This window comes from Planococcus citri, chromosome 1 (genome assembly GCF_950023065.1).
Source record: "Planococcus citri chromosome 1, ihPlaCitr1.1, whole genome shotgun sequence".
In the NCBI taxonomy this organism is placed as follows: domain Eukaryota; kingdom Metazoa; phylum Arthropoda; class Insecta; order Hemiptera; family Pseudococcidae; genus Planococcus; species Planococcus citri.
Window position 1 is genome coordinate 52,275,148 of NC_088677.1, and position 25,531 is coordinate 52,300,678.

The 25,531-nt window shown below is 32.7% G+C and overlaps 6 protein-coding genes across 12 annotated transcripts; 4 read left to right on the forward strand and 2 right to left on the reverse strand.

The window, feature by feature from the left end:
* The first annotated feature begins 415 nt into the window (after positions 1-415).
* LOC135832653 (cyclin-C-like) lies at positions 416-1,867 on the forward strand. Its single transcript, XM_065346039.1, has 5 exons — positions 416-723; positions 797-903; positions 972-1,178; positions 1,269-1,517; positions 1,590-1,867. The coding sequence occupies exons 1-5, from the start codon at positions 692-694 to the stop codon at positions 1,793-1,795; spliced, it is 801 nt and encodes a 266-aa protein (XP_065202111.1). The 5' UTR covers positions 416-691; the 3' UTR covers positions 1,796-1,867.
* A 335-nt stretch (positions 1,868-2,202) lies between these two features.
* Nop60B (dyskerin pseudouridine synthase 1 Nop60B) lies at positions 2,203-4,920 on the reverse strand. Its single transcript, XM_065346026.1, has 13 exons — positions 4,761-4,920; positions 4,470-4,606; positions 4,180-4,396; positions 3,993-4,108; positions 3,786-3,921; positions 3,601-3,714; positions 3,373-3,533; positions 3,179-3,299; positions 2,988-3,106; positions 2,795-2,886; positions 2,660-2,720; positions 2,415-2,573; positions 2,203-2,339 (listed from the first exon to the last, which is right to left on the reverse strand). The coding sequence occupies exons 1-13, from the start codon at positions 4,771-4,773 to the stop codon at positions 2,280-2,282; spliced, it is 1,506 nt and encodes a 501-aa protein (XP_065202098.1). The 5' UTR covers positions 4,774-4,920; the 3' UTR covers positions 2,203-2,279.
* Positions 4,921-5,221: 301 nt separating this feature from the next.
* LOC135832654 (peroxiredoxin-6-like) lies at positions 5,222-6,916 on the forward strand. Its single transcript, XM_065346040.1, has 6 exons — positions 5,222-5,382; positions 5,652-5,763; positions 5,854-6,010; positions 6,084-6,301; positions 6,389-6,461; positions 6,549-6,916. The coding sequence occupies exons 2-6, from the start codon at positions 5,678-5,680 to the stop codon at positions 6,672-6,674; spliced, it is 660 nt and encodes a 219-aa protein (XP_065202112.1). The 5' UTR covers positions 5,222-5,382; positions 5,652-5,677; the 3' UTR covers positions 6,675-6,916.
* LOC135832644 (prolactin regulatory element-binding protein) lies at positions 6,891-8,714 on the reverse strand. The gene is made up of 8 exons (XM_065346028.1): positions 8,577-8,714; positions 8,292-8,499; positions 8,066-8,228; positions 7,820-7,997; positions 7,628-7,746; positions 7,307-7,553; positions 7,072-7,237; positions 6,891-6,994 (listed from the first exon to the last, which is right to left on the reverse strand). The coding sequence occupies exons 1-8, from the start codon at positions 8,712-8,714 to the stop codon at positions 6,909-6,911; spliced, it is 1,305 nt and encodes a 434-aa protein (XP_065202100.1). The 3' UTR covers positions 6,891-6,908.
* Positions 8,715-9,292: 578 nt separating this feature from the next.
* On the forward strand, positions 9,293-13,341 carry LOC135832650 (uncharacterized). The gene is made up of 8 exons (XM_065346037.1): positions 9,293-9,430; positions 11,341-11,470; positions 11,586-11,837; positions 11,962-12,089; positions 12,217-12,383; positions 12,512-12,609; positions 12,702-12,844; positions 13,030-13,341. The coding sequence occupies exons 2-8, from the start codon at positions 11,351-11,353 to the stop codon at positions 13,076-13,078; spliced, it is 957 nt and encodes a 318-aa protein (XP_065202109.1). The 5' UTR covers positions 9,293-9,430; positions 11,341-11,350; the 3' UTR covers positions 13,079-13,341.
* Positions 13,342-13,717: 376 nt separating this feature from the next.
* On the forward strand, positions 13,718-24,347 carry Fs(2)Ket (Importin subunit beta Fs(2)Ket). 7 transcript variants are annotated; one of them, XM_065346019.1, is made up of 17 exons: positions 13,718-14,132; positions 14,283-14,341; positions 14,413-14,595; positions 14,665-14,865; positions 14,936-15,088; positions 15,161-15,310; positions 15,381-15,593; positions 15,753-15,924; positions 16,001-16,392; positions 16,458-16,661; positions 16,729-16,959; positions 17,035-17,142; positions 17,230-17,373; positions 17,538-17,761; positions 17,837-17,995; positions 18,121-18,141; positions 22,594-24,347. In XM_065346019.1, the coding sequence occupies exons 1-16, from the start codon at positions 14,084-14,086 to the stop codon at positions 18,137-18,139; spliced, it is 2,661 nt and encodes an 886-aa protein (XP_065202091.1). In that variant the 5' UTR covers positions 13,718-14,083; the 3' UTR covers positions 18,140-18,141; positions 22,594-24,347. The 7 variants fall into 7 exon arrangements, with proteins under 7 accessions (XP_065202091.1, XP_065202089.1, XP_065202090.1 ...); XM_065346017.1 differs by having other exon boundaries at positions 22,633-24,347; XM_065346018.1 differs by lacking the exon at positions 22,594-24,347 and adding an exon at positions 18,906-19,711.
* The last annotated feature ends 1,184 nt before the right edge of the window (positions 24,348-25,531 follow it).

Genomic DNA, 25,531 nt, shown 5'->3' on the forward strand with positions numbered 1-25,531 from the left:
AAATTTAGTCCTTGAAAATTTTTTTCCATATCCAAAGATGGCGTATTTCCATACCTGGTATTTAGTTCCTTAGTTCAGACTTCTCATGTAGACGTAGGAGCGGTATGTGAAGAACAGAGAACAGTGAAACACATCTTTATTTTTTTTAATGAATGAAATGGAAAATTATTGAAGGTTTTAAAAATAAACGAAATAAATGAGCAAAATACGTCTTATTCGTGTACTGATTATTATTTAACAAATGCCAAACTTTCAAATCTTCACGGTTTGCACTTCGTGGGAAGAAAAACAAGAAAAAAGACGTAAGATTTTTAATTCAAAAATAAAGCGGTTCTTGGCGACCCTTTCGAAAAATTTTGGAAATTCGAACGTCGAACCTCGCCTGGCGACTGCCTCGCGAGCTTCGTTTGGGAATCACTTGTCTAATCAGCCAAAAACTGAAAATTGACAAAATCAAAATAAATTCAATTTTTGATAAAGAAATAGACATTAATTCTTGATTCATTTTTTCAAGTTTTCTGCTTCTCAAAAATATGTTTCGCGATTAATTTTATTCAGTTCCTTACCCGATATCTATTCTTCGTTCGAACGTTCGGTACTCGAAAGCGAAGCATTTTTGTAAGACTTTCGAACTTCATTGGATTTTATGAATTTCAACTTTACCGTTGATTTAAATTAAAAATTTTCATCAATGGCAGCTAATTTCTGGCAAAGTTCTCACTAGTAAGTACCATTCGTTTTACATCAATGCGTGTATCTGCTCTGGCGATGAACTCACGTGAATATTTCATTTTAGCCAACAATGGATTTTAGACAAGCAGGATTTGATTCGAGAAAGACAACAAGATATGGCTATTTTGACGGACGAGGAATATCAGAAAATATTAATTTTCTTCGCAAACTGTAAGTTGAATCTTATTTTCTATTTTCGATTACATTCGAGGTTCTAATCAGACTGTGTTCATCATTAGTCATTCAAACTTTCGAAGAACCGCTCAAATTACGCCAGCAAGTCATCGCCACAGCAACAGTTTACTTCAAGCGATTTTATGCTCGTAATTCATTAAAAAGTATAGATCCCTTGTTGCTAGCTTCAACATGTGTGTTTCTAGCTGCAAAAACAGAAGAATTCGGAAACATTTCGAACAGTAAATTTCTTTCTGCTTGTCAAACTACGGGTGAGTTTCAGAATTGAGAATTGTATTTTTTCATATTCAATTCCTGTATTCTAATCTTATAAATACATCAATGTTATGACATTTTTTCAGTGAAAAAATTCCCTCACGTTTACTCTCAGGAATTTCCTTATCGTACAAATCACATAATTGAGTGCGAATTTTATTTATTAGAAAATCTAGATTGTTGTCTTATTGTTTACCAACCGTATCGTCCATTGTTACAAATGATTCAAGATATTGGTCATGAAGATCAGTTGCTGTCTTTGGCTTGGAGATTGGTTAATGACAGCTTACGAACTGATGTTTGTTTACTATATCCGCCGTATCAAATAGCTATTGGTATGTTTGGCATGTGGTTTTAAGTTTTTATCTTTCAATCTCTTTATAATTATTATGTATAATTTTTTACAGGTTGTCTCCAAATTGCGTGTGTAATTCTTCAAAAAGATGGATTGAAGACGTGGTTTGCTGAACTCAACGTTGACTATGATAAAATTCAAGAAATTACCAGATATATCGTGAATTTATTTGAATTATGGAAGGACTACGACGAAACAAAAGAAATAAAAGCGTTATTAGCTAAAATGCCAAAACCAAAAATTCAGAGTAGTCGATGAATTACTCATGATGATAACTATCACATTATGTTCCTCAGAAAATCCGGTTATAAGTAAAGAATGTTTCTCATTTCATGAGTGTTGGTTTGACCGATTTGAATTGTTGCTGGAATACTCGTAGTTTAGGAATATGTTACTTATGATTGGAATCAGCTTTAATGACTGTTATAAATTATTTATTTTCCTATTTTCTCTCAAATCTCACGATATTAAATTATTACTGGTTTAACTATAGAACTAAGGAACGTATCTCTTTCGATGTACATATTTTTTATACCACTAAGTAAAGCGATTTATTCGATCATAAAATTACTTTTGATTTACTTCTGTAGACTAAATAATGTGACCACATCGATTGTCTCTCAATACTACTTTTTGGAAAACTTCGTGAAAATATTCAAACAATGTAAAAAAGAAACAAATATATTAACACAAAGATATTCAAAATGAAAATATCAAAAATTCTTAAAAAAATGAAGAGTTCTCAATCATCGTCTTCTCTATCTTTATTCTTCTTTTTCTTTTTTTTCTTTTCTTTTTTGACCTGAAATATCAAAGTTTAGTTTCAAAAAATCAAAATCGAATTTTCCAACATTTCACATCAAATTTTCAAAATTACTTGTTCATCTTCCACATTTTCTTCCGTTTTCAAAGAGACGTCGACTTGCGCTTCTGTTTCCTCTTCGGGAACTAAATCTTTCTTTTTCTTCTTCTTTTTTTTCTCAACTTTCAACGATGTATCTGGAGAAATATCGGACACTGGGCTAGCAGCTTTCCTCTGAATAAGAAAACATCACGAACAAAATTTTGAGATGAACGAATTACAAAGTTGAGATCACAAAGAGCGCAAAATACGATATATACCTTACGTTCCCCTTCGATTTTAATATCCGAAGGAAGTATCACCTCCTGCTTAATTTCTTCGCTGTAATTGAAAAAGTCATTTAATTCATCAAAAATATGAAGTATTAAAAGCACAGAACAGAATTGAAAAATTACCCTGTTTTCCACCAATCCGGAGGAGTTTTCTCATTAGGTTTACCGTATTGGTCCAGCAGGCCTTGAGCTATCAATTTCTTTTTCATAGTGGCCTGTAAAATAAAATATCACAACATTACACGTTTGTTACGAACATTGAAGAATTGAAGAATGTTGGCTTCGAAGTGTTAGGTAGATGAAACAATATCTGTACCTTAGCACCCAAGCCCCACTTTCTAGGATACGTATCACGATCCATTAAAACACGCTTGATTTTCGCGACAGAACCGTGGTCACAGCCCGCCATTGTGGCAGTGGTCATTAAAGCGATACCTATCAAGATATTAGATAGTTATAATAAAATCTACGATGACCGGAAGCGAACATTATTTGATTATTATTAACCTAAAGCGATAGCTTCTCCTTTAGTTGTGACAATTACAATCTCTTGATCAATTTCAATGCCATCATCAAAACGAAGTACGCCAGGTAACATGATTTTGGCGCCATAACAAATAGCATTCACCTAAAATAAAAGAAATTAGTTAGATACAGGAAACTGACAAACTCATTCATAATGACACTGAAATCGAACGTACAGCGCTGTCTTTCATGATTATCCGTTTATGTTGAGTTAATAAACTTTCTAAAGGTCTAATAACTCTTCTTAGATAGCTTTCATCTTTGAAATTCTCATAAAGCCATTGGGCGTCTAAAATATCATGCAAGGTAACTAATCCATCTTCTTCCGAATGATGTCCTGCGAAAACACAATCAATTTAACAAACTCTTCAAATGAAAAAAAGTCATAAAATAGAGGGCATTACCAGAACGATTTCTACGTAATTCAATCATCTGTCCTCCAACTCCCAGCAGTAAACCAAGATGAACACACATTGTCCTAACATACGTTCCAGCTTCGCATTTCACCCAAAAAACACCTTTAAGAAGCAGAAAAACGATTATAAATTGCACAACAAAAACACATCAAATCGCTTAATTCAATAATTACCGATATTCTTCTCTTCGTCGTAATCCAATAATTTCGTATCATATATGGTACGAACTCTCAATTGCCTTTTCACAGCAGATATTAAAGGAGGGCGTTGAAACAGAGCGCCTCTTAATCTCTCTAATCCTTGAGTTATCTGTTGAAATATTAAACCATGAAAAAGAAAATTATCAAAACACACCACACACTACAGGAAAACAAACATACTTTCTTTACGCTTTCCACTTTCTCGTGTAACTGAAAAATAGCGATGTACTCTTTTCCAGCACTCTGTTGTGATTTCACCAGTCTTGTGGCTCTATCGATACAGACTACTAAACAACCTGTAAACATCACGCAACATTACACTAGACGTACATTCCACCAATTACTGAAAAGAAAATCAATTACATACCTGTTGTTTTAGGATCTAGGGTTCCGGAGTGACCAGTTTTATCAACTTTCAGAATTCTCTTAATCCAAGCAACAACTTCATGGGAGCTTGGATTGGCGGGTTTATCTAAATATATACATCCTGATCGAACGTAATCATGGATATTTCTTTTCAGGGGAGAAGCACCAAACGGTAGAGGTGTATAATGATTACTACGTATGTGTAGTTTATCAAAATTCTGTGAAGAGTTAGAATACAGAATCAAATATTGATCAAATAATATACGAAAAACTCGAATAAGAACTACTTACCTTGAGCAATAAAGGCCAGTCAGAAGTTTCCAACTTGGGAACATCATTAGAAGGTTCAATTCGAAAATCTGATGCCGACTGAATTGCACCCACTGACTTCTTCTTTTTGGATTTTTTAGGCGATTGATCGACCACTCCTAATCAAAACAAAAACCAAAAATTAAAAAACAGATACAAATTTAGGGGATGAAAAAAACACATTCTGGTATGCCACCACAAAAACACCTCACACAAAAGATCTGATAAATTACTTTTAAATTAATCAAAAAGAACATTGTATGAAATGATTACCTTCGTCCAACATAGTGTAGCTTTATGAAATATAAGCTTCAATAATAATGATTAAATAAAGTTGAATAAAGTCCAGCTTATTCAACTACGAGCACATGTTGAAGAAATTCAAAAATCAAAATAAACACTGTCCAATCCCTGCCGAAGTACCCATGCCGCGAAAACCGGCACGTAAATAAAAGAAGATTTTCACCGATGATTCGCACTTGAAAACACCGATGGATGATCAGTCCTACCTATAGGTCGGACAAAACATTTTTTTACTTTTTTATCCAAAGCCGCGAAGGCATTCATTTATCATTTCATTTAAATAAAAATCAAAATAGCCGTTCACAAAAATAATAATGGAGAAGATTTCAAAAGTTTTCGAATGTCAATTCCGTTCTGTGAAAACAAGGTAAATTGTGAAAATAAGTTGAAAACAAAAAACAAAAATTGAAAAATTTGAAATATTTCAATAATTTTTCAGTGTTATCATTTTACAAAATTTAAAAAGGTACCTAGAAAAATTCAAAAATGTTCTAAACCAAAGTTGTGATGAGTGATAAAAATTGATAAAGAAAGTTTGGTGTCATTCATAACTTCGAAATTTTCATTCAAAATTGTCTGCTGGTTTTCAGTGGTAAGTACGAAGATTGCATTTCTGTCATTATTTTCTTGTCAATGTGTGTATTACGAAACAGCTTCCCACAGTCTTATGAACAATCCGATCGATCCATACTTAGAACTTGGAAGTTTCAAACTCAAAGATGATTTCTTATTAGCCGGCAATAAATGGTTTTTTTTTAGCATTATCGCCAGAAAAGACTCAAATCTGTTGACTGTCTTCTACTTATTTTGTTCATTCTTGTCATTCTTGTATCAAGTTTCATTTTGTTGCGTTAATTTCAGCTCTCAAGTATCCATTGCAGTAGAAAATGCCTTTGCTTGGAGAAGTTTTTCCCGATTTTGAGGCAGACACAACAGTTGGCCCGATAAAATTTCACGATTGGCTCGGAGATGGGTAAAATTCAGTTCTTTTCTTTCTCACTATAATATTTCGTCATGTTAATTTACATTACATCATCTGTCATTAAATTACAATTGTTCGCAGGTGGGGAATTCTATTTTCGCATCCATCTGATTATACACCTGTATGTACAACAGAACTGGCTCGAGTTGCTAATTTGATCCCCGAATTTGCTAAACGCAATGTGAAGGTCGTTGCCCTTTCGTGTGACTCGGTTGAGTCACATCAAGGATGGATTAACGTAAATATTTTCTAGTTATCCTCAATTTATAAAACGTAGTTTTCGTTTGTTTAGCATTTTTTGAAATTCATAGGATATCAAAAGTTTTGGAGGTATAATTGGCGATGGATTTCCGTATCCGATTATTGCCGACGAAAAAAGAGATTTAGCTGTGAAGTTAGGAATGTTGGACCCCGCTGAAAAAGACTCCAAAGGATTACCTTTAACTTGTCGAGCTGTATTTGTAATAAATCCGGATAAGAAGCTGGCTCTTTCTATTTTATATCCAGCAACTACTGGCCGTAATTTCGAGTATGTACACTCATCGAACTATCTATTTATGGCACCTTTTTCTCAATCTTATAATTTTTAAACTAATTACTGTATCTATTTCGGCAGCGAGATTTTGAGAATAATCGACTCCTTGCAATTAACTGCTGTTAAAAAAGTTGCAACACCTGTCGATTGGAAGGTATGTATGAATGCATCATTCAAGATTTTAATCAAATGCTTTTTTTTAAAAAAGAAAAAAACCTGATTATTCTGTAATTGATTGTAGAATGGAAGCGAATGTATGATTCTTCCAACCTTATCCGAAGACGAAGCTCAGAAAAATTTTGCCCGGTATTCCAGTGTCAAAGTTCCGTCGGGTAAAAATTACATTCGTATGACGAAAGATTATTAAATGAAGTATTTTTTAACTTATTTTTGTATCAATTGGACCAGTCATTATTCGTTTTTTGAAGTATTGAAATAATTTTGTTCGTCTTTTTTTTCTACTATTAGCTATACTTAGAATTAATGAACCAGTTATCATTAAAAATAATGTCTTATTGAATGATGTTTTTGAAAAATCTTTCAAAACTTATTTTTGTTAAAATTTTGATAAAAGAAAAACTGATTACACGATAATAATTTATTATAATCCTACATAACTGCAACACGTAAAAGTAGCGAGAAGAACCAAGCATAATAATAATACTGCTATCCATAGAGGTATGGTATCTGAAAATTGAAAGTTGATACGATTTATTATTTTCGTCAAGGATGGTAGAAAGCAAATGATCTTAAACAATACAAACCTCGTTGCTTCAAATTGTGCATACAAATTTTCCTATCCACCGATATGCTGATGACTGAAGCTTCAGCAGTCGTAGTGAAAGAATCATCATCGTCAGATCTTGGTACAGGAACGAATTCTAATCCAGTGATGAAGATACTATGAGCATTAGGTATGGTCATGGCAATCTGTAGACAATTCGTCGATCATAGTTCATTTGCTCAATAAGTGTCGATTTTCGAAAAATTAAAATCAACCTTCAAATTGAATGCTGTCAAGATGTAAACACTTCCTAGCCGCGTCCCAACGGCCACAAATCTACCGTCGTTTCTCACAGTCAAGGCTGATAAATCTTCTTTGAACTCCGCATATTTCACGAGCAATCCTCTTCCCGGATTCCACAATTGTATTTGAGCAGGATTCTTACCCATTTTTCTACCCCCAATTGCATTGGTAAGCATAAAAAGGCAGCTAACTTTTGGATCATTTTCCAAAATGGAGAAGCTAAAATATTATCATAACGTGTTATATGAATTGAAATAATTTCCTGATCTGCAATAATTAATTGCATTTCTCACCGACTCCGTTTAAATAGGTACTTCATCCCATCAGGTGGAGTCCATTTCAATTCATGAATTTTACTACCAGTAGAACTGTCCCAGATCACAGCAGTTTTGTCTTTCGAAACTGATACTATCTATTCACACAATCAGTGAGAGTGATCAATAATACGCCAAGGACAGTGAATCTATAATAAGATTGATCTTTACCTTCGAACTATTAGAGTCGATGTCTAAATCATCAATCTCGTTGGTATGAGCGTCAATATCAATTTTCAACTCGAAAGATGGAAATTTCCACACTCTAATATGACCATCAGTTCCTCCCGTAACGATTATATCATGTTTCAAACTTACTCTCACTGCCTTCTGGACTGGAGGTTCATTACTGCAAAAAAGGATCGATTACATTACAAAGCAAAAAGGAGTAAAAATTGAGTTAACTGCGTCCCTTACTGAAATTCAGTTTTTATCCATTGGAATTCTGTTTCGATACTTTTATACGGTAAAAACTGGAACGTCATTGATTTATTGTAAACTAAGCCATTAGTGGAATGATTATTCACAGCGGGCGTATTTTTTCTATTCCTCGGTGCACTCGATGTATTATCGTCTTTTTCTAGAATTGTATAAATATTTAAAACTAGGTAATTATGAAAGAAATAATATATTGAATATTCACCATGATGATTCGTGCGATTTTTCTCCTCAGAACAAATACAACATTTAACTTTATACAATTGGCACCGATTATTTTCTCCAGCAGCAATATACGAATTTTTATTTTTAGTGATGACTGCACAATTCATAACAGCGATATCACCAGTGTCATGTCTCAATACTTTCTGCGCCGAGATGGAATCATTGTTGTGAAGTAACTCAAAACATTCCTGAAAATCGTTCCAAAGTGTTACATTTTCCGTTGCCGTTAAAACTTTAATTTTAATTAACTGTTTTAACAACTTACGAATCCATTTGAGATCCCGGTTTTGGAACCGCCGCCTCCGCCAGCTACAAATACATGCCTACACGTCAATAGTTGTATGGAATATAAAGGAAAATCAACTTCAGCTAAAATATACGTATTTTTAGTCTGACGTGTCATGATCACAATATTTTATTTTATTGCTTCAGTTAACGCGAGATGAGTTCATTTTAAGGTGTAAGAAACTTCTAGTAAAGGAAAGTAGTCACAGTAAATAGTAAATTTATAATCACAATCTGATTCACATAAATTCGAGCTTAATTTGAAAAACGGACAACTGACCCGTTCAAAAAATTGTCAAAAGTTTGTATCTCGGAACTCCAAAGTTTTGAAGATGAAAAAGTTGTTTTCATTTTGTTATCACTCCTGGCGCGTAATCAGTGTTGCTGGTTCGTCCATTTAAAAATCCACGTGCTGGAAAACGAGCTGAAGAGTGAAAATACCGGTTGACGGGTTGACTAATGAATTGACTAAAATCGCAAAATAACCGATTAAAAATGGCATTAAATGGAAATTAGAAAATATTTATTAAATTTCAATAAAAATTTTTCAGTTTTGCAAAATGAATCCCTTGAAGAAGAAAAGCAACTAGCAAGTATACATACGTAGACGTACCTTACCTACATAGGCTACACAACCTTCCAAATTTTGAAACCTAATCAATCGAATCATTGTCCCGACTAGTCCCGACTCTGGAAGTGAAGTAGAGAATAGTGGAAAGTTGTAGTTGAATCGCAATCTTGAGCTACAAAATTTGAATTTGAACTTTGAAAATTAGGACCAGTGCCCAGTGGACTTTGCTTTATTACACTGAATAGAATTGGATTTCATGTCACGTAAGTAATGGAAAATATTTTTTTTAAGATTACCTAGGCTAGACCTACTTACTTGTTTTTGAAGAAATTTTAAATGATTTCAATTGATAAGAAAGGTAATATCGACGAAAAAAATTGAAAATTTAGCAGTCAGCAATGTCAGCATATTAAAAGACGAGCACCCCATCAATACAAATGATTCCAAAAAATGTCATTTGCCTTCCTGTGTTTTCATGTTTCGTGATCAACGAAACAACGTCGTGAATGGTCTTCTTCGGTATAAATTTTTAACTAGGTACACACAGTAAAAAAATCAATCGACAGTTTACAGCTGAACATTTATGTAGGTATTTGTAAATAATTACGTTACAAATAAACACATTCCGCGCAACCTTGAATTATCGTACAGAAACCATAAAACTTTCAATAATCTTTTTATGAAGCGACTCAGCTCAAATGTTCGAATATTGGGCTGGGGGTTGTTCGTCATTTCAAAACTTGTGCGTTTCGAATGATCGTGTTAAAAGTGAATTGGGGTTTTTCATAAAATGAGTTTGTGGTGGCCTGGCGAGTGGGATCGATTAATCACAAAATTTGAAGATTGGATCGTGAAACGAAATGGTTACAGTAAGTTACAACCCATGATTTTATCCCGAGGCTATCAAACTTTGATGAATAAGCAGAAATTTCATGAAAAAAGCTGCACTACTTTTCGTTTTGCCGACGCAGAGAATCATTGTGATCCCAAAGTTACTTTCGCAAAGCCTAGAGATGCCAGAGGATCATATACTCATAAACCTTCATCAGTTGAAGTTACCAAAGACATTAGTCAAATACCAGAACTTTGTTTGAATAGATTAGATCGAATGGAATCGGTGTTGAAACAGTACGAAAAAGCGTTTTCCAAATTACAAAAACGAGGACCTAAACGTTCAAGTACCGTAATTAGCCATAACTTCGATTTACTTAATGAAGACGTTATACAAAATATTTTTCTCAAGTGTTATCACGTAAATAGAAATTGCCAAGAAATTGCTACATCAAAAGTATGAGAAGAAAAAAAGGTGTTGCATAGGGTATTTAAGTATTATATATGCTTAAAAACATTATGGACTATATGATACCTATTATTCTAGATTCGAAGAGTGTTGTGCAAGTAGGCATTTATTTTCATCATTGATTCAGAAAATAGTAGATGAACTTATTTACCTAGATCTCGTTTGTTTTAACATTTTTGTATGCGCATTGAGACTAATCTGTTTTATACTTCTAAGTCTCATTGAATTGCCTATTTCTGTATTTCTCGTTCATAATAAAAATTTCATGAATATTTACTTATATGAACTTCTGTAGTCTTCTTACTGATAACTTATTACATTAAGTATATGATTGTTGATAGATCATAAATTGTACCTATCATACAGAAAAATGAAATGCCTAGATATATATGTAATATGAAGAGATGAATTATTTATATATTTACATGTATTCCTAATAAATTCATTTACGACTTCGGCTATATTTCTTTGTAATGTACAGTAGTAAAGTAATACCTATATCCTATAGGCATATTCTACTGGTGTTCGAAAATTTTTCACTGCCTTGACATTCCCTACATTCAACTTCATTAGGCCTAATATCTATAATATCTATTTAATTTTTATACTTACGGTTCAGAAACAACTCTTGCAACGAAAATTAATAGTCGCCCATTAAGAGCTAAATTTGTCGAATAGGTACGATGAAATTAGCAAAAACAATTTTTGTAAAAATAATCGTTAAATTCTTTTCATCACTAGAAATTGAAAATTGAGAATAACATCCGTATAATCTAGGTATATTTACAATTCACGACCGCAGGCAACATTTTTCATTTTTTTTTCCAACACTACATATTGCTGAAATTGAAATTTTTCTCTTTAAAATTTCAGGTTGGAGACAATGAATCTGGATAGAAATTTAATCGAAGTGAGTTCGTTTTCTATTTTAGAAAACAACTATGGGCTATCGGATTTGGAACAGCAAGGTCACTGTTTAGTTAATAAAATACAATTATTGGAAGTAAGAGTACTTTAAGTAATTTATTCGTAAATTAGGTACCTCGCATAACCCAAAATATGTATTTTCGATTCCGTGTAAAATTGATTTACCTATTTAAATTGTTTGTGTTGAATAGAACCAATTGCAAGATGCGCATATAAAAATCCAGGCTTTGACTTTTTCCAAGATGGAATTGGAAAAAATATTAGAAAAAGAAAAAAAGGAATCAGAAAATACGAAAGCTCAACTGAACATATTTCAAGACGCAATGCAGAATTGGGAAAAAGAACGATTGCATGAAAAATGTTCATTAGTTATGCAATCGTTACAACTCGAAATTCTACAGAAAGAAAAAAATTCGTTAATTGAAGAACTAAAAGACCTTGAGGTAATTTTATATACCCCTATTTATCAACAAGCCTACCTTTTTGACTTGAATTAACCAAAATTTCATATCAATCGTAAGTATAGGTGTATTTATTTTCAATTTAAAAAAATTGTCGTTCCTATAGGAGAAAAATGTGAAACTAACATTACAAATTGAAGACAACCATAAACGATTGCAGAATCAGAATGATTTCGCCAACTTGATAAATTCTAGTAGGAAGACATTTGAGACGACTGTTGAAAAAGTGTACAGGTAGGTAGTAGGCATGTAGTAGGTACATCATCATGACAAAAATTAACTGTTTATGTGTTAGGAAACGTCAGGTGTTATAGTTTCAGTTGTATGTATGTACTTTATTGTTTCATTGTTTCCTTTTTAGCGAAAGTCAAAAATTAGAAAAAGAATTCAATTTTTTAAAAAAACAAGTAACATTATCAAAACATTCGGGAGAACAGATGATCGTGTTGTTGAAACACCATCATGAAGCGTTGAATAAAGTTTATGAGGAAAACGACGATCTAAAAAGATCGATTTTCAAAAAAGCGGGTAAATATATTTCATTTTATTTATTTTTATAATTGAGTAGTTTCTTGGACTTATGGCATAGAGTTCATTTTTTCCGAATATTTCATTTATTGCACTTACGTAGGTACTCGAATACATTTTTTTTGCAGGAGAATTAAAATCAAAGAAAAATATTGCAGAAATGAGCCATACAAGTACAAATTTAAGCGATGGCGAAGTTGAAATTTTACGAAAAAAATTGAAAGAGGTTATTAATATTATTAATACTACTTTTCAAAAATAATATCAGTAATGTATTGATGTATAGAACAGGTATGATTTGAAACAAAATTTGTTTAGAGTGAAGAAAAGTTACTCGATTTAAATCGTAAACTTGATTCAGAAATCGAAGAAAAGAAAAAACTGAAAGAAACTTTGAATAGTACTCTGAGTGCTCAAATAAAATTCAATGAAATGGAACAATATTTTCGTAGTTGCATCAAGTGAGCCAATTTTCATTCATCATTTTAAGAGTGTTTTTTAAATTGACATTCATTTGTAGGTTATTAACTGAGAAATATTTTTTGTGATTGACATAAGAGACATAAGACTGGCTGATGAAAAGAAGAGTATTTAATAAAATTTATTTTTATTTTTTTAAAAATGTTTTTCGGTTTTGTTTCTGCAGCGATTTAGAGAAGCGGTTGAAAGAAAATTTTCAATCAAATGCGAGCTAAGGTTCGACTGAATTCCAACTTTCCAAGTAATACCTGAATTTTCTATTTGCATTCATAATCATAATTCGATTTCGATTCGATGCCTAGGAGAATGTACTTTTTAATATGCCTGAATGTTGTAAAGTTTTAATGTAACTTAACATTTCGTATGTATAACTTCAACTCGTCGGTAAACTAATCAATAAGTATGGTACTACATACATAAATAACATGATGGAATTATCTATCTATTGATATTTTAATAAAATTATTATTTGAGTAAAGATTATTATGATTATTTATTGACGATCAACTCGCACATCAAGTAGGTGCTCAACAACAGCTCCGCTCAAGTTATTTTTCTTCTCTACTACACTACACTACTTAGCAACCCAAGATTTATCTGCAACTGGCGCAATTAATATTTCTCGTATATTTTGAATATTTGAATTTCTAAAAAATAAAAATTTCAAAACCAAACTATGATTTGAATTTGAAATAATAATAATTTTGAAAGTTCTGTTCTGATTTTCGGACTAGACGCCAATTAGCAACGAATTTTGAATAGGTTTCTCCTCTGTTACCTACTTTTGAAAATGTTACGCCAGGTTACGCGGGTTACGCCTAATTATTTTTTTCTGTGACTTCGAAATAAAGGATCGAAAAGTTTCCGCCGAATTCCATCTTTTCCAATGAACACATGAATTAAGAAAGTAGTCCCTTTCTAATGGAGAATTTATAATTCCGTTATTTTGTAACGTAAACGTGATAATTCTTTGAAATAATTCAAAAGTTCTTATTCATACGCAGTGAAAAAAGTGTTGGTGATAATCGCGGAGAACTTAAATCTGCATGAGAAGTGTAACAACCGTAGATGTGAATTGTATTTTTGTAAGTTCGTAACGAGAATTCGGTTTGTACTTTTCGTTTGTTTTTACATCGTACCGGCAACTTCAAATCAGTTTTAGTGTGCATTCATCGCTGCAGATTAATATCATCACGTTCGTGAACAGTTAATCATTCAAAATGAATTCTGGTTCTTTGGCTCACTTTCTAGAGAAGACCACTTCTTTAGGTAGGCTTTTATTAATAAATGTCATGTAGTTTCTCTTGATGAGACTTACATAATTGCGTTACATTTTGCATCATGCATATCACTATTTCATATTTAGTTTGAATTAGGAATTTAGTTTTACTAGTCTAATTTCATTCGTCTTCGTTTCAGATAAAACAGAATTACAGCAAGCTCAACAGTTTTTAGAACAGGCTTTACAAACAAATACAGTAAGTTGCACTTTTGATGGGAAATATTAACTGTGAAATTCAACTCGTAATCTCTTAATTCTTTTTTCTAGCTCGACTTTATCAAAGCGCTTTCAGATGTCTTGGTTAACACTTCTAATAGCCAGGTGGCTCGAATGGCTGCCGGTTTACAAATTAAAAACGCACTTACCTCGAAAGATTCAATTGTCAAAGAACAATGTCAACAGCGATGGCTTTCTTTTCCCGAAGATATCAGGCGTTACATTAAACAAAATGTAAGTCCAAGTTGCAGTATGTAATGTTTTGTTCTGAGAAACGTTTCAAATGTCAATTTGTTTTTTTAGGTTTTAAAAAGTGTGGGAACCGAAACGAATAGGCCTAGCTCAGCTGCTCAGTGTATTGCATTCATAGCGGTCATTGAATTACCCTTAAATCAATGGCAAGATGTAATTAGTGTGTTATGCAGCAATGTAATTAACGAATCATCTAGCGAAGCTGTTAAAGAAGCTAGCTTAGAAGCTATTGGCTATATTTGTCAGGATATAGTGAGTATATTATCGATGTTATAAACGTTGACATAATTGCTGAAACTCAATGAAAATGTTTTCGTTTTAGGATCACGATTGTTTAGCTCCGCATTCAAATACTATTCTGACCGCTATCGTTCACGGAATGCGTAAAGAAGTAACGAATCGTCACGTCAGGCTTGCGGCCACAACTGCATTACTTAACTCCTTAGAATTCACTAAAGCTAATTTCGAAAAAGAAGTAAGTTACGTCGGAATCTTATTCCTTATGAATAGGTATAACCTTGATTCTATCATCTATTCTATTTTCCAGAACGAGCGCAATTATTTAATGGGTATAGTCTGCGAAACAACTCAATGCACTGATACGCAAATTCGAGTCGCCGCTTTACAATGTTTAGTGAAAGTAATGTCGTTATATTATCAGTACATGGAACCGTACATGGCGCAAGCGTTGTTTCCTGTAAGCTTATCGCACTAATTTTCTGTCTGTTACTAGTTCTTAGTAATAATCATTCAAATACTGTGTTTAGATTACATTAGAAGCTATGAGGTCGGATGTCGATGAAATTTCTTTGCAAGGTATTGAATTTTGGTCCAATGTCAGCGACGAAGAAGTTGATTTGGCTATTGAAGGTTCTGAGGCTGCCGAATTAGGCGAACCACCTCAGAGAACGTCTCGATTTTACGCTAAAGGCGCTCTGCAATACTTGGTCCCAATTCTTTTACAGAAACTTACTCAACAGGTGAGAAACATCAAATTTATTACAATTAGGGAATAATATGGTTTGTTTGCGATGTAGTCCGGAAGTTCAGTAATTTGTGTTCCTTAATTTTATTGTAAAAACACGAAGTTTTTCTGAAATAATATTGTTTAAAATCACGTGTTTTATTTATTATTATAGGAGGAAATGGACGACGAAGATGAATGGAATCCGAGTAAAGCAGCTGGAGTATGTTTAATGTTGTTGGCTCAGTGTTGCGAAGAGGACATCGTGCCCTACGTATTACCATTCGTGAAAGATAATATCAAAAATCCAGATTGGAGGTATCGTGACGCTTCTCTGATGGCTTTTGGTAAGTACCCTTTTCGTGGATTAAATGGCGATTTCTCTCCGATCGTATTTAATCGTTTATCGTTTCTCGATTTCAGGATCTATACTTGGCGGTTTGAAAACTAACACTTTGAAGAGTTTAGTCGAAACCGCAATGCCTACGATTATCGAACTAATGTACGATTCAAGCGTGATTGTTCGCGATACCGCCGCTTGGACCATCGGACGTATTTGTGAGATCACTCCGGACTCTGCTATTAATGAGACATATCTGTCTGCTCTACTCAACGCCCTTGTTGCCGGCTTGACAGCTGAGCCACGAGTAGCTACCAACGTCTGCTGGGCTTTTATTGGACTGGCAGAAGCTAGTTACGAAGCAGCCAGCGCTCGCGAACAAACTGATCAGCCCGCAACGTATTGTTTATCCAAGTACTTCGATTCGTTGGTGGAAAAATTACTCGAAACTACGAACAGAGGCGATGGTGCTCAAGTAAGAAAAGCAACTAGATTATTATCTTTTCAACGAGTAGTAGATTAACGGTAGTTTTGTTCCAGGCTAATCTTAGGTCCGCAGCGTACGAAGCTTTGATGGAAATGATCAAGAACTCTCCGCAAGATTGTTATGCTACTGTGCAGAAAATGACCATTGTTATATTGGAAAGACTTCAGCAAGTCCTGGCTCTAGAAGGACATTTGCAAAATACTTCAGATCGAGCACAATTCAACGATTTACAAGGATTATTGTGCGCCACTTTACAAGTAAATATATCTGTCCTACTTGAATGTTCTATTTGAGAGAGCAATTAGATTAATTGAGTTGTTACAGAGCGTATTGAGAAAAGTCACGCCTGAAGATGCCCCCCAAATATCCGATAGTATCATGGCAGCTTTGTTAGAAATGTTCAATTCGAATTCCGGTAAATCCGGTGGCGTTCAAGAAGATGCTTTACTGGCGGTTTCTACGTTGATTGAGATCTTGGGCGAAGGATTCCTGAAATATATGGAATTGTTTAAACCTTTTTTGTTCATCGGTTTGAAAAACCACTCCGAACATCAGGTAAATGTTCAAATTTGAGAAGGAATAAAAAAAACCTCGGAAGAATTCGGTGTTGAATCAAATTTTTGATTATAGGTTTGCTTATCTGCGGTTGGTGTTGTTGGAGATCTTTGCAGAGCGTTGAAAATTGGTATTGCGCCGTATTGCGACGAAATCATGACCTTGTTGTTGAGTAATCTTAGCGTAAGTATAGTATTTTTTTCCCCTTGGAGTGCGTGTTCAATCGGTAGAGTTGTTGTAATCTTATATTTTGGAATTTTTTATGCGTAGAATGATTCGGTTCATCGGTCGGTTAAACCGCATATTTTGTCGGTGTTCGGAGATATTGCGTTGGCAATTGGACCCGCGTACGAAAAATACTTGGATGTGGTACTCAATATGTTGGTTCAAGCATCGCAAATACAAGTTGATAGAGTAAGTTGAGCATTTCGTTGATTGGTAGAGATGTAGGAAACTGTGGGTGACGAAATATCATTAGGTTTACATTGAAAAAAACAGCCTGCTACTGTAAACGCATTATTGTTTTTATCTTTCTGTTTAAAACGTTTGTGCGTTTCTTTTTGTCTTTCGTTTTACAGAATGATTTCGACATGGTGGAATATTTGAATGAACTAAGAGAAAGCATCTTAGATGCGTATACTGGTATCATTCAAGGCTTGAAAGGTGATAACGCTACGACGGTAAACCCAAGTGTAACTGTCGTCGAAGCCCATATACCGTTCATGCTTAGATTTATCCGAACAATCGCCGACGATGATGATAATAACGAGAGCACCATTGGTTCAGCTGCCGGATTGATTGGGTATGTGTTCACAGCTCAGCTGTACTTCGAAACAATTTACCATCTTGATAACATTTTTTTATTATTGTTTTGCAGAGATTTATGTACAACATTTGGTCAAAAAATATTGCCTAGTTTGGAACTCGATGTTATTAACAATCTTCTTGCACAAGCTCGTCGCTCAAAAATCGGCAAAACAAAGAATATCGGTCAATGGGCAACGAAAGAACTTCGTAAATTAACTAAATCTAGTTGGTGAGTATAAACTCTTGCTTTCCTTTTTATTGTGGTTCAAGGTGTAAGCCTTCTTCGATTTTTTTTTCTTCTTTCGCTAAAATTTAAGGAACGATTGGTTTTATTAATTCTTTTATGTAATTTAGGGTGATGAAAGCGCAGTAAAAGTAAGTAATCTGTGTTGTGATGATGCTGTTTGATGATTTTTTTCGTTTCTTTTTTTTCTTGAATTTTTCCGCTGATAAAGCAAAAAAGTTTTTTATTTGTTGTGAAAGTTTTAATTGACGCTTTTTATAGCGAAATGCTTATTGTTTTTTTTCTTTTATTTGGTTTTGTCGTTATCCCCCTCTCCTATACTTATTTACCCAAGTTACCATTATTACGAAGAAGTCTACTCTGCGAGAAAAAAAATATGTATTGCCTTGTAGTATGCTGTTTTGTTTTCCCCTGATAATAGAATGATGTCGTATGTATATTTTTTTTATGCTGAATGCGAATTGAATTTGAAGATGAGAATGATGATGATTCGTATGTGTGGTGTTGATTATGTTGAAATGGAAATGAGTTACTTGTTCACAGACTGCGATAATGATGAAGTTGAAATAAATCCTAGCTTACTTTTTTCTCGTTAAAAGCTATGTAAATGCATTTATACTTTGAAGATAAAATGTTGTTAGTGTGATGAAAATACCTCGAGTGTGCTGACGACGTGAAATTTGAGGAATGAGAATGTAATCTGAATGACTTGTATGGTGTAAATATGACGAATATTTGTCGACGCGTGTAATATTATCGAAGAATAATTGTGCGCGTTTATCAGCGTTATTTTTGTTGTTTTTTTTTTCATTTCCTATAATTTTTTTCGTTAATAATTTTAAATTTGAAATACCGAATATTTATATTCATTTACCTTTTTTTTCTTCTTTTTTAGATTTAGAGATCTTGACCAACATGGTTCGTTGATGGAACAGAGATATTAACCCCTTTTAACTCTTCCTGTGTTTTTAATTTTGAGAAAAATGTTTTGAAAATTATTTTTACGTTTGGAAACAAAAAGAAAATATATGATTACGGTTTGCGCAGGATGAATGATGAATGCTAGTCCCCTCTCTCCCATTCGTGTACGCGAGTGTGTTTGCGTTATTTTATAGAATACTATTTTATTGATGTTGCGAAAATGGTTGTTTCTTCATTATTTTTTTTTCAATACCGCCATGTTTTTATTTCGATATTATCTCTTCTTTTCTAAGTGTAGTTATTATTATTTGTTAATGCTGTATTTTTTATTTTTTGGAGATGAAAATATTAAGAATGTATGGTGTATGGTATATGTGTTACGTATGACTGTATGACTGCGTATGTATATGTGAAAGTATTGGAAAAAAAATTCACAATTTAAATGAATGTATACGTTTAAATGCGTTGTGTGTGCTTGTGTATATGTGTTGTGATTATGTTGATGATGATAATGTGACGATGATTATGATGTTGTTGTAAATTATCAATGTATGTTGTGTACATATGTGTTGTACACGATGAAAAAAAAAAATGTGTTTGTGATGAATAATCGTGTACATGATATTATGATCCATCTTTGTGTACTCTGTTATCTTAATTATATAAAAATCAAGCTGAAAAATTTTTCACATAAGTTTACTTACTGGAAAAAACATTGTACTGTATTTTCTCTGTTTTCCCTGGATTTTGAAAATATTATGTACGTATGTTGTACTTTAATTTCAGTTTGTGTTATTTCGTTTTTCGTGAGAGTGTTTGGATGGTGGGATGAAATTTTGTGCCGATTGTTTAGATGCGTTATAAGACGACTTGATAGTCAGTAGTTACATTTGGCGTACGTTTTCCTATCTTGAATGTTATTTACCTACCTTTCGATATCGTGTTTTATTCAAACGTTGCATTTTGTTATCAAAACCAACACAAAGTTGTACCAGGTTTGTTGAAATGAGGATTCAGCCATTTTAAAACACGAGACGAGATTAATATTATTTTCGTGTTTGAAACTACTTTACTTTTTTTTTTTTGAATGTGTTTATGACTGATGTGCTTCGACGAATTGTAAAATGGCTGTTATTAATATTGCAGTTATGCTGCTGATTTCGAGTTGAACGTGTAAGGGAAAGTGGGTGGTTGAAGCATGAAACTTAGATATTGATGTTTGTGATTTCTTGATGATCCCCCCCCCCTTCTTTCGTCTTTTATCTTTATGGCGATTAAAAAATGGGAATGAATAATTGGTTCGAAAAATTCATCAGTTTCTGAGTATTCATCTGTATAGCCGAGTTACTCAGAAAAAACTGATGAGTGTGTACGTGTTGCTTATTTTGAAAATTATTGAAGAAACTAATTCTGTTAGCAGGAAAAAACTGGTTGAGTGGAAACTCAAAGTTCTGCGAATTCTTCCCTCTCCCGATCCCTTAAAATACTTTTTGTTTTTTTCATGAAAATAATATCAAAATTATGTTCCAGTACGAGCGGTTTAAAACATACATTCTGATGCCTTCCACCCCTATCAAATTTATTTCAAAATTTGTTACTCTTCTTAATAGTATTATAAACTTTGATTTGAAAATATGCGTGCTTTGATCCTCCATGTGGCTTTCCAAGTTGATTACAAGGTTTTCCCGGTCATTTTTTCTGCAGGGGGATCCTTTTCGCATTCGGATGCAAGCATTGTAAATCTGTAGGAACTAATCAAATTTTTTAAAAATTCAACAATTTTAATACCATTCAAACCAGTGGCGACGAGAACCTAGTCAAGGTACTGTTTTGGTTCTGTTTTTTTTTTGTGTTTAGTGAAAGGGGGTTCTCAGAAACATCAGTCATCAATGGATCGGGGCCTTGTTATGTACAGTGAGGGGAGGGGAGAGGAAAGATTTGTCAAGTAATTTTGCCGAGAAAAGTCGAAGTTGAAAATTTTGCATTTTTTAAACAATCTGGTTACTACATATTGCTGGAATTTTTCAGTTCAATTTTAAAATTTTATAACTCTAAAAAGTGAAACAATTTCAATTTTAATGAAAAGTATTTTTCAAAATTCCAAAATTTGTAATTCTAAAGTAAAATTTTGATACGAAAAGTATGTTTTTCTGCTCTTGAGATTTTTAAAAATTGGAACAAATATTGAGATTTTTAAAAATTGGAACAAATATTTTCCAAGCACAGCATGGGTAGTTTTGAGAAACGAAAAACAACAATTTAGCATGGAGGGGAGGTTGTGTATCCCCATACCACTCTTGAATTCACCTCTGCCAACCACATTTTCACCTTGAATTCGCGTTTTTGGAAGCTCGTATTTTTTTCTATCTCGCGCTATTTTTAGCGGCTCCAAAATTTTCCCCTAGCTCGGTGCAGTTGCGTCCCTCTGTACTCTCCACCTTCACACCGTTACTACTTCAAACATCTTTAACACTTCATTTTATGATTATTTTGCCAGATGAATATTCGAGCGTATAAACAGAATCAATGGATTAATGAAATCGATTCGACAAAATGGATATTTTTTGCTTTTTTTAGAGGTACAGTGACGTTGAAGAATTACTTTTAAGGCGTGAAATGGTTTTTTTGTCCCATTTTTTCGCAGAAAAGAGATTGTATTTTTAAAAACATTTTCAATGCCATCGGAGTACCTGATAATTCCATTTATTCTGTGTTTATTCATTATTGTACCTCGAATTCTGAGGACTATTTTTTTTACAGCAAGATGGAGTAGTTGATTCACAATTTTTCAACTTTTGGAACTTTTTTGTATTTTATGCTAGAAAATATTTTCCTTGAAATAACCACTGAAATTTCATTTGATCGATATAATAATCCTTTGGGAGCATCAGAATAATTGTCGGAATTACTACACATCAAATCGAAAAGTCGAAAATGAGAAATGAGTCAAATTTTAACTTATCATCTCCATCTCGATGAAATTTTGATATTTTTTTGTAAAAATTGTTCAACATTCAAATTGATAGATGAAAAGTGATTAAGCATTCAAAACAGTTCGAGTTTTTTGATTTTACATAAATAATTGAAAAAATCGTAATTTTGTTCATCTAAAAGCAAAACAGTCATGTCCATTTGAATATTCGTATGAGTTTTTGAGGTCTAGTTCAATCGAAATCATCAAAACTTATCGAGTCTTTTGAAAACCATGATTCTGATGATCAAACATCCACATTCCACATGTTTCTCAAGTAGGCTATTCGTAATTTAAATGACTGAATTTTGCATAGAAAAAACGATCGATCGATTATCGACTTGGGTAAATGTCGTTCTTCTCGTAACATTTGAATACTTTTCGATTCGATCAAAGACCATCCGAAATCTTTGTCATAGGCTGTAGGACATCGATTCGTCCATTGATTATTTTTTTTTCAATGAGCATTGCGACTCTTTCATCGCACGTATACAATGAAACCATAAAACTGGCACAATACAACGCATCTAAACAATCGAAGAAAATTTCTAATTTCAAATGTTGAAATTTCCACATCGAATTTACGGATGTTTCGACTAAACCAAATACGTACTTAAGATTCATTTTAGCTTCCTCTATTATACGCTAGCATTATTATGATACATAATTTACTTCCACGTATTATTTTCAGACATTTATAATAGAGCAATATGTTATACGTATTTTTCAGTACAACTGACGCTGCGTAGCGAATTTTTTTATATGGCGAAAATAAGTACTGGTTCAGTTTAGTAATTTTCAATTTTAAACCAACTGTATTCTTAATAATGGTATAATGATGTTTCCTTGTTGTATGTGTGATGCGTACATAGTATGTATAACTGTGCTCCTAAATCAATTTTGTTTTTGAGAATGTGATTGGCTGTGTTAAGAGTGTTATTTTAAAATTAATTAAGTCGCACGTAAGCACTGATTTATAATAATAATATGTTAAACTCTCAGGTTTTTCATGAAATTTTTTAGCTTTAAAAACGCTAACAAAAAATTTTATTCTTTACCATTTTTTTCAGCGCTTACAAAAAATATAAATTTTAATATTTTTCGAAGCAACGAATAAGGCCTAATTGATTTACGTTACTGTAACATTTGGCTAGAAAAAAAAAACGCTTTTGTGTGCTCTCTCGACCTATTTTTTCTATACCTACCTATACCGTCTGGTTCGAGTACCTACGTAATAAAAGTCTCATTCCATTTTGCCTAAGTTTTCTTAATACGGTATCCGTTGGGAAATCCGAGAAAAAAGATAGCCTTTTATCGTTGCAAACAGCAAATCCCGCCAGATACGGTTTTTTTTCTATTAATGTATTTTTTAAGTACAAATGTGTTGTATGGATTAAGGTAAATTTGTTATTATTTAATATATCTGTCGTGACTGTGATTATTTTCAAACGCAGATTTATGGAATGCATATACGGCGAGGGTCTTTTTTCCATCGTTTACCTAATTTTTTATGGCCTAATTGAATTTTTAAAAATCATAAGAACCCTTCCGATGTAATTCCACGAATCTGCGTCATCGTGTGATATTTAGTACGTATGTGAGGTATATTTTGCTATTTACAAAAAAAAAAAATCTCATATTTTTGTGAGCGTTTTCCTTTTTTTTCCTCTTTTATTTTTTTCGAACTTCCAGTGGGAGTATGTTGAGTTTATATAATTTTTATTGTGTGCATTGTATCAATGGTTTAATAAGTCTGAATTATCGTTATGTATAAACGTGTTTTAATTAGTATTAGAGTTTTATATATTTGCGATTTTGTACGAAATTTTACGAGTATTTTTGTTTATTTTTTTCTCTAATTTTTTTTCTTTTGCTCTTTTGTTTCGAGAAAAATATCTTTATATTTTTATTTTCTTTTTTGCCCAACGATGTTAAATCGTTTCTGTGTTATCATCTTGCGAACGTATAGTTACCTGTTTTTTTTTCTTCACGAGAGGTTAAACGTTTTGAAAATTGTTTTATCAAAGGTTTTAATTTTGTTTTTTCTTTCTTTCGTTTTTTGAAGTATTCTTCTTTTTTTTTTTTTTGCAATTTTTATTTTGCGGGTACAAAATCGCAACTAATTTTTTTGTGGCGGTTAAGTATGTGCGTGTGCATGTGTGTATGTTGACTCCCTTATTTCCCCGTTCTGAATCCTGTGCCATGATTGTTCCTGTTTGATTGAAATCATCAAAAGATTTTTTAATTGTATAATTGTTCGATATACGTTGTAATATTTCATAGAAAACTCTTTTCCTCATTTATTTTTCTTTTTTTTCTTTTTCTTCTTTTTGTCGAGCGAATTTTATTTTATTTGAAGATACTTACTTATTAAGTATGTTGTATTTTGATGTGAAGAATTATACCAGTTATACATTTAATTGAAATTATAGAAGTTGATATTTATCTGTGGTTTGTTTTTGTTTGATGTGTTGTGTGTTGATACGATTATCTCTGGGATGTCAGTGATGTAGAGTCATTCGTTGTAAACTCGTGTCTTTCGATTTCGCTCGTTTTTTTTTTTTTTTTTTTTTTCATTTCAACCTGAAGATCAAAAAATACACCACCAAGGCCAATTTTTTTCTTTTTTTGGTGAATTTTTTATAATTTAAATTTGGCTCATTTTCCATGTACCTATGTACATATTAAAAAACATCTTGCGCAGTTCGCAAGATTAACCGACTTTGATACAAAAATATACCAATTTACCAAAAATAACCCCAGCAATTTATAACATTTACCTCAGTAATTTACCAGACATTACCTCAAAATTGACCAATTTACCAAAATTTACCAATTTACCAAAATTTACCTATTTACCAAAATTTACCAATTTACCAAAGTTCACCAATTTACCAAAATTTACCAATTTACCAAAATTTACCAATTTACTAAAATTTACCAATTTACCAAAATCTGCCAAAATTTACCAATATACCAAAATTTACCAATTTACCAAAATTTACCAATTTACCAATTTACCAACATTTACCAATTTACAAAAATTTACCAATTTACCAAAAATAACTCCAGCAATTTACCAACATTTACCTCAGTAATTTACCAGACATTACCCACTAATTTACCAATTTTATTTACCAAAAATTACCCCAGCAATTTACCAACATTTACTTCAGTAATTTATCAGACATTTTCTCACTAATTTACCAATTTTTTGCCCACCTTTTCAATTACCCCAGTAATTTACTGCCAAAGGTTTTTACCAATTTACCAAAATTTACCAATTTACCAAAAATAACCCCAACAATTTACCAACATTTACCGCAGTAATTTACCAGACATTACCCCACTAATTTACCAATTTTTTATTACCCCAGCCCAGTAATTTACTTCCAAAGGTTGACACCAATTCAACAAAATAAATTACCCCACTAATTTAACAATACCAAAAATTACCACAGCAATTTACTAAAATTTACCAATTTACCAAAAATTACCCCAGTAATTTACCAACATTTTCATCCAACTTTATTGAAAAACTGAAAATTACCCCAGCAATTTACAAAAATTTACCAATTGGAATACCAATTTACAAAAAATTACGCCATTAATTTACCAAAACAAAAATT

Coding starts and splice junctions, on each gene's coding strand:
- LOC135832653 (XM_065346039.1), top strand. CDS start 692: ATGGCAGCTAATTTCTGGCAAAGTTCTCACTA. Junction 904..971: donor ATTAATTTTCTTCGCAAACT/GTAAGTTGAATC, acceptor GTTCATCATTAG/TCATTCAAACTTTCGAAGAA. Junction 1,518..1,589: donor GCCGTATCAAATAGCTATTG/GTATGTTTGGCA, acceptor AATTTTTTACAG/GTTGTCTCCAAATTGCGTGT.
- Nop60B (XM_065346026.1), bottom strand. Junction 3,922..3,992: donor AAGTGGAAAGCGTAAAGAAA/GTATGTTTGTTT, acceptor ATATTTCAACAG/ATAACTCAAGGATTAGAGAG. Junction 2,721..2,794: donor CCGGATTGGTGGAAAACAGG/GTAATTTTTCAA, acceptor TTTCAATTACAG/CGAAGAAATTAAGCAGGAGG.
- LOC135832644 (XM_065346028.1), bottom strand. CDS start 8,714: ATGACACGTCAGACTAAAAATACGTATATTTTAGCTGAAGTTGATTTT. Junction 8,500..8,576: donor CCGGGATCTCAAATGGATTC/GTAAGTTGTTAA, acceptor AACGATTTTCAG/GAATGTTTTGAGTTACTTCA. Junction 8,229..8,291: donor AAATCGCACGAATCATCATG/GTGAATATTCAA, acceptor ATACAATTCTAG/AAAAAGACGATAATACATCG.
- LOC135832654 (XM_065346040.1), top strand. CDS start 5,678: ATGCCTTTGCTTGGAGAAGTTTTTCCCGATTTTGAGGCAGACACAACA. Junction 5,764..5,853: donor CACGATTGGCTCGGAGATGG/GTAAAATTCAGT, acceptor AATTGTTCGCAG/GTGGGGAATTCTATTTTCGC. Junction 6,302..6,388: donor ACTACTGGCCGTAATTTCGA/GTATGTACACTC, acceptor CTATTTCGGCAG/CGAGATTTTGAGAATAATCG.
- LOC135832650 (XM_065346037.1), top strand. CDS start 11,351: ATGAATCTGGATAGAAATTTAATCGAAGTGAGTTCGTTTTCTATTTTA. Junction 11,471..11,585: donor ATAAAATACAATTATTGGAA/GTAAGAGTACTT, acceptor TGTGTTGAATAG/AACCAATTGCAAGATGCGCA. Junction 11,838..11,961: donor AAGAACTAAAAGACCTTGAG/GTAATTTTATAT, acceptor TCGTTCCTATAG/GAGAAAAATGTGAAACTAAC.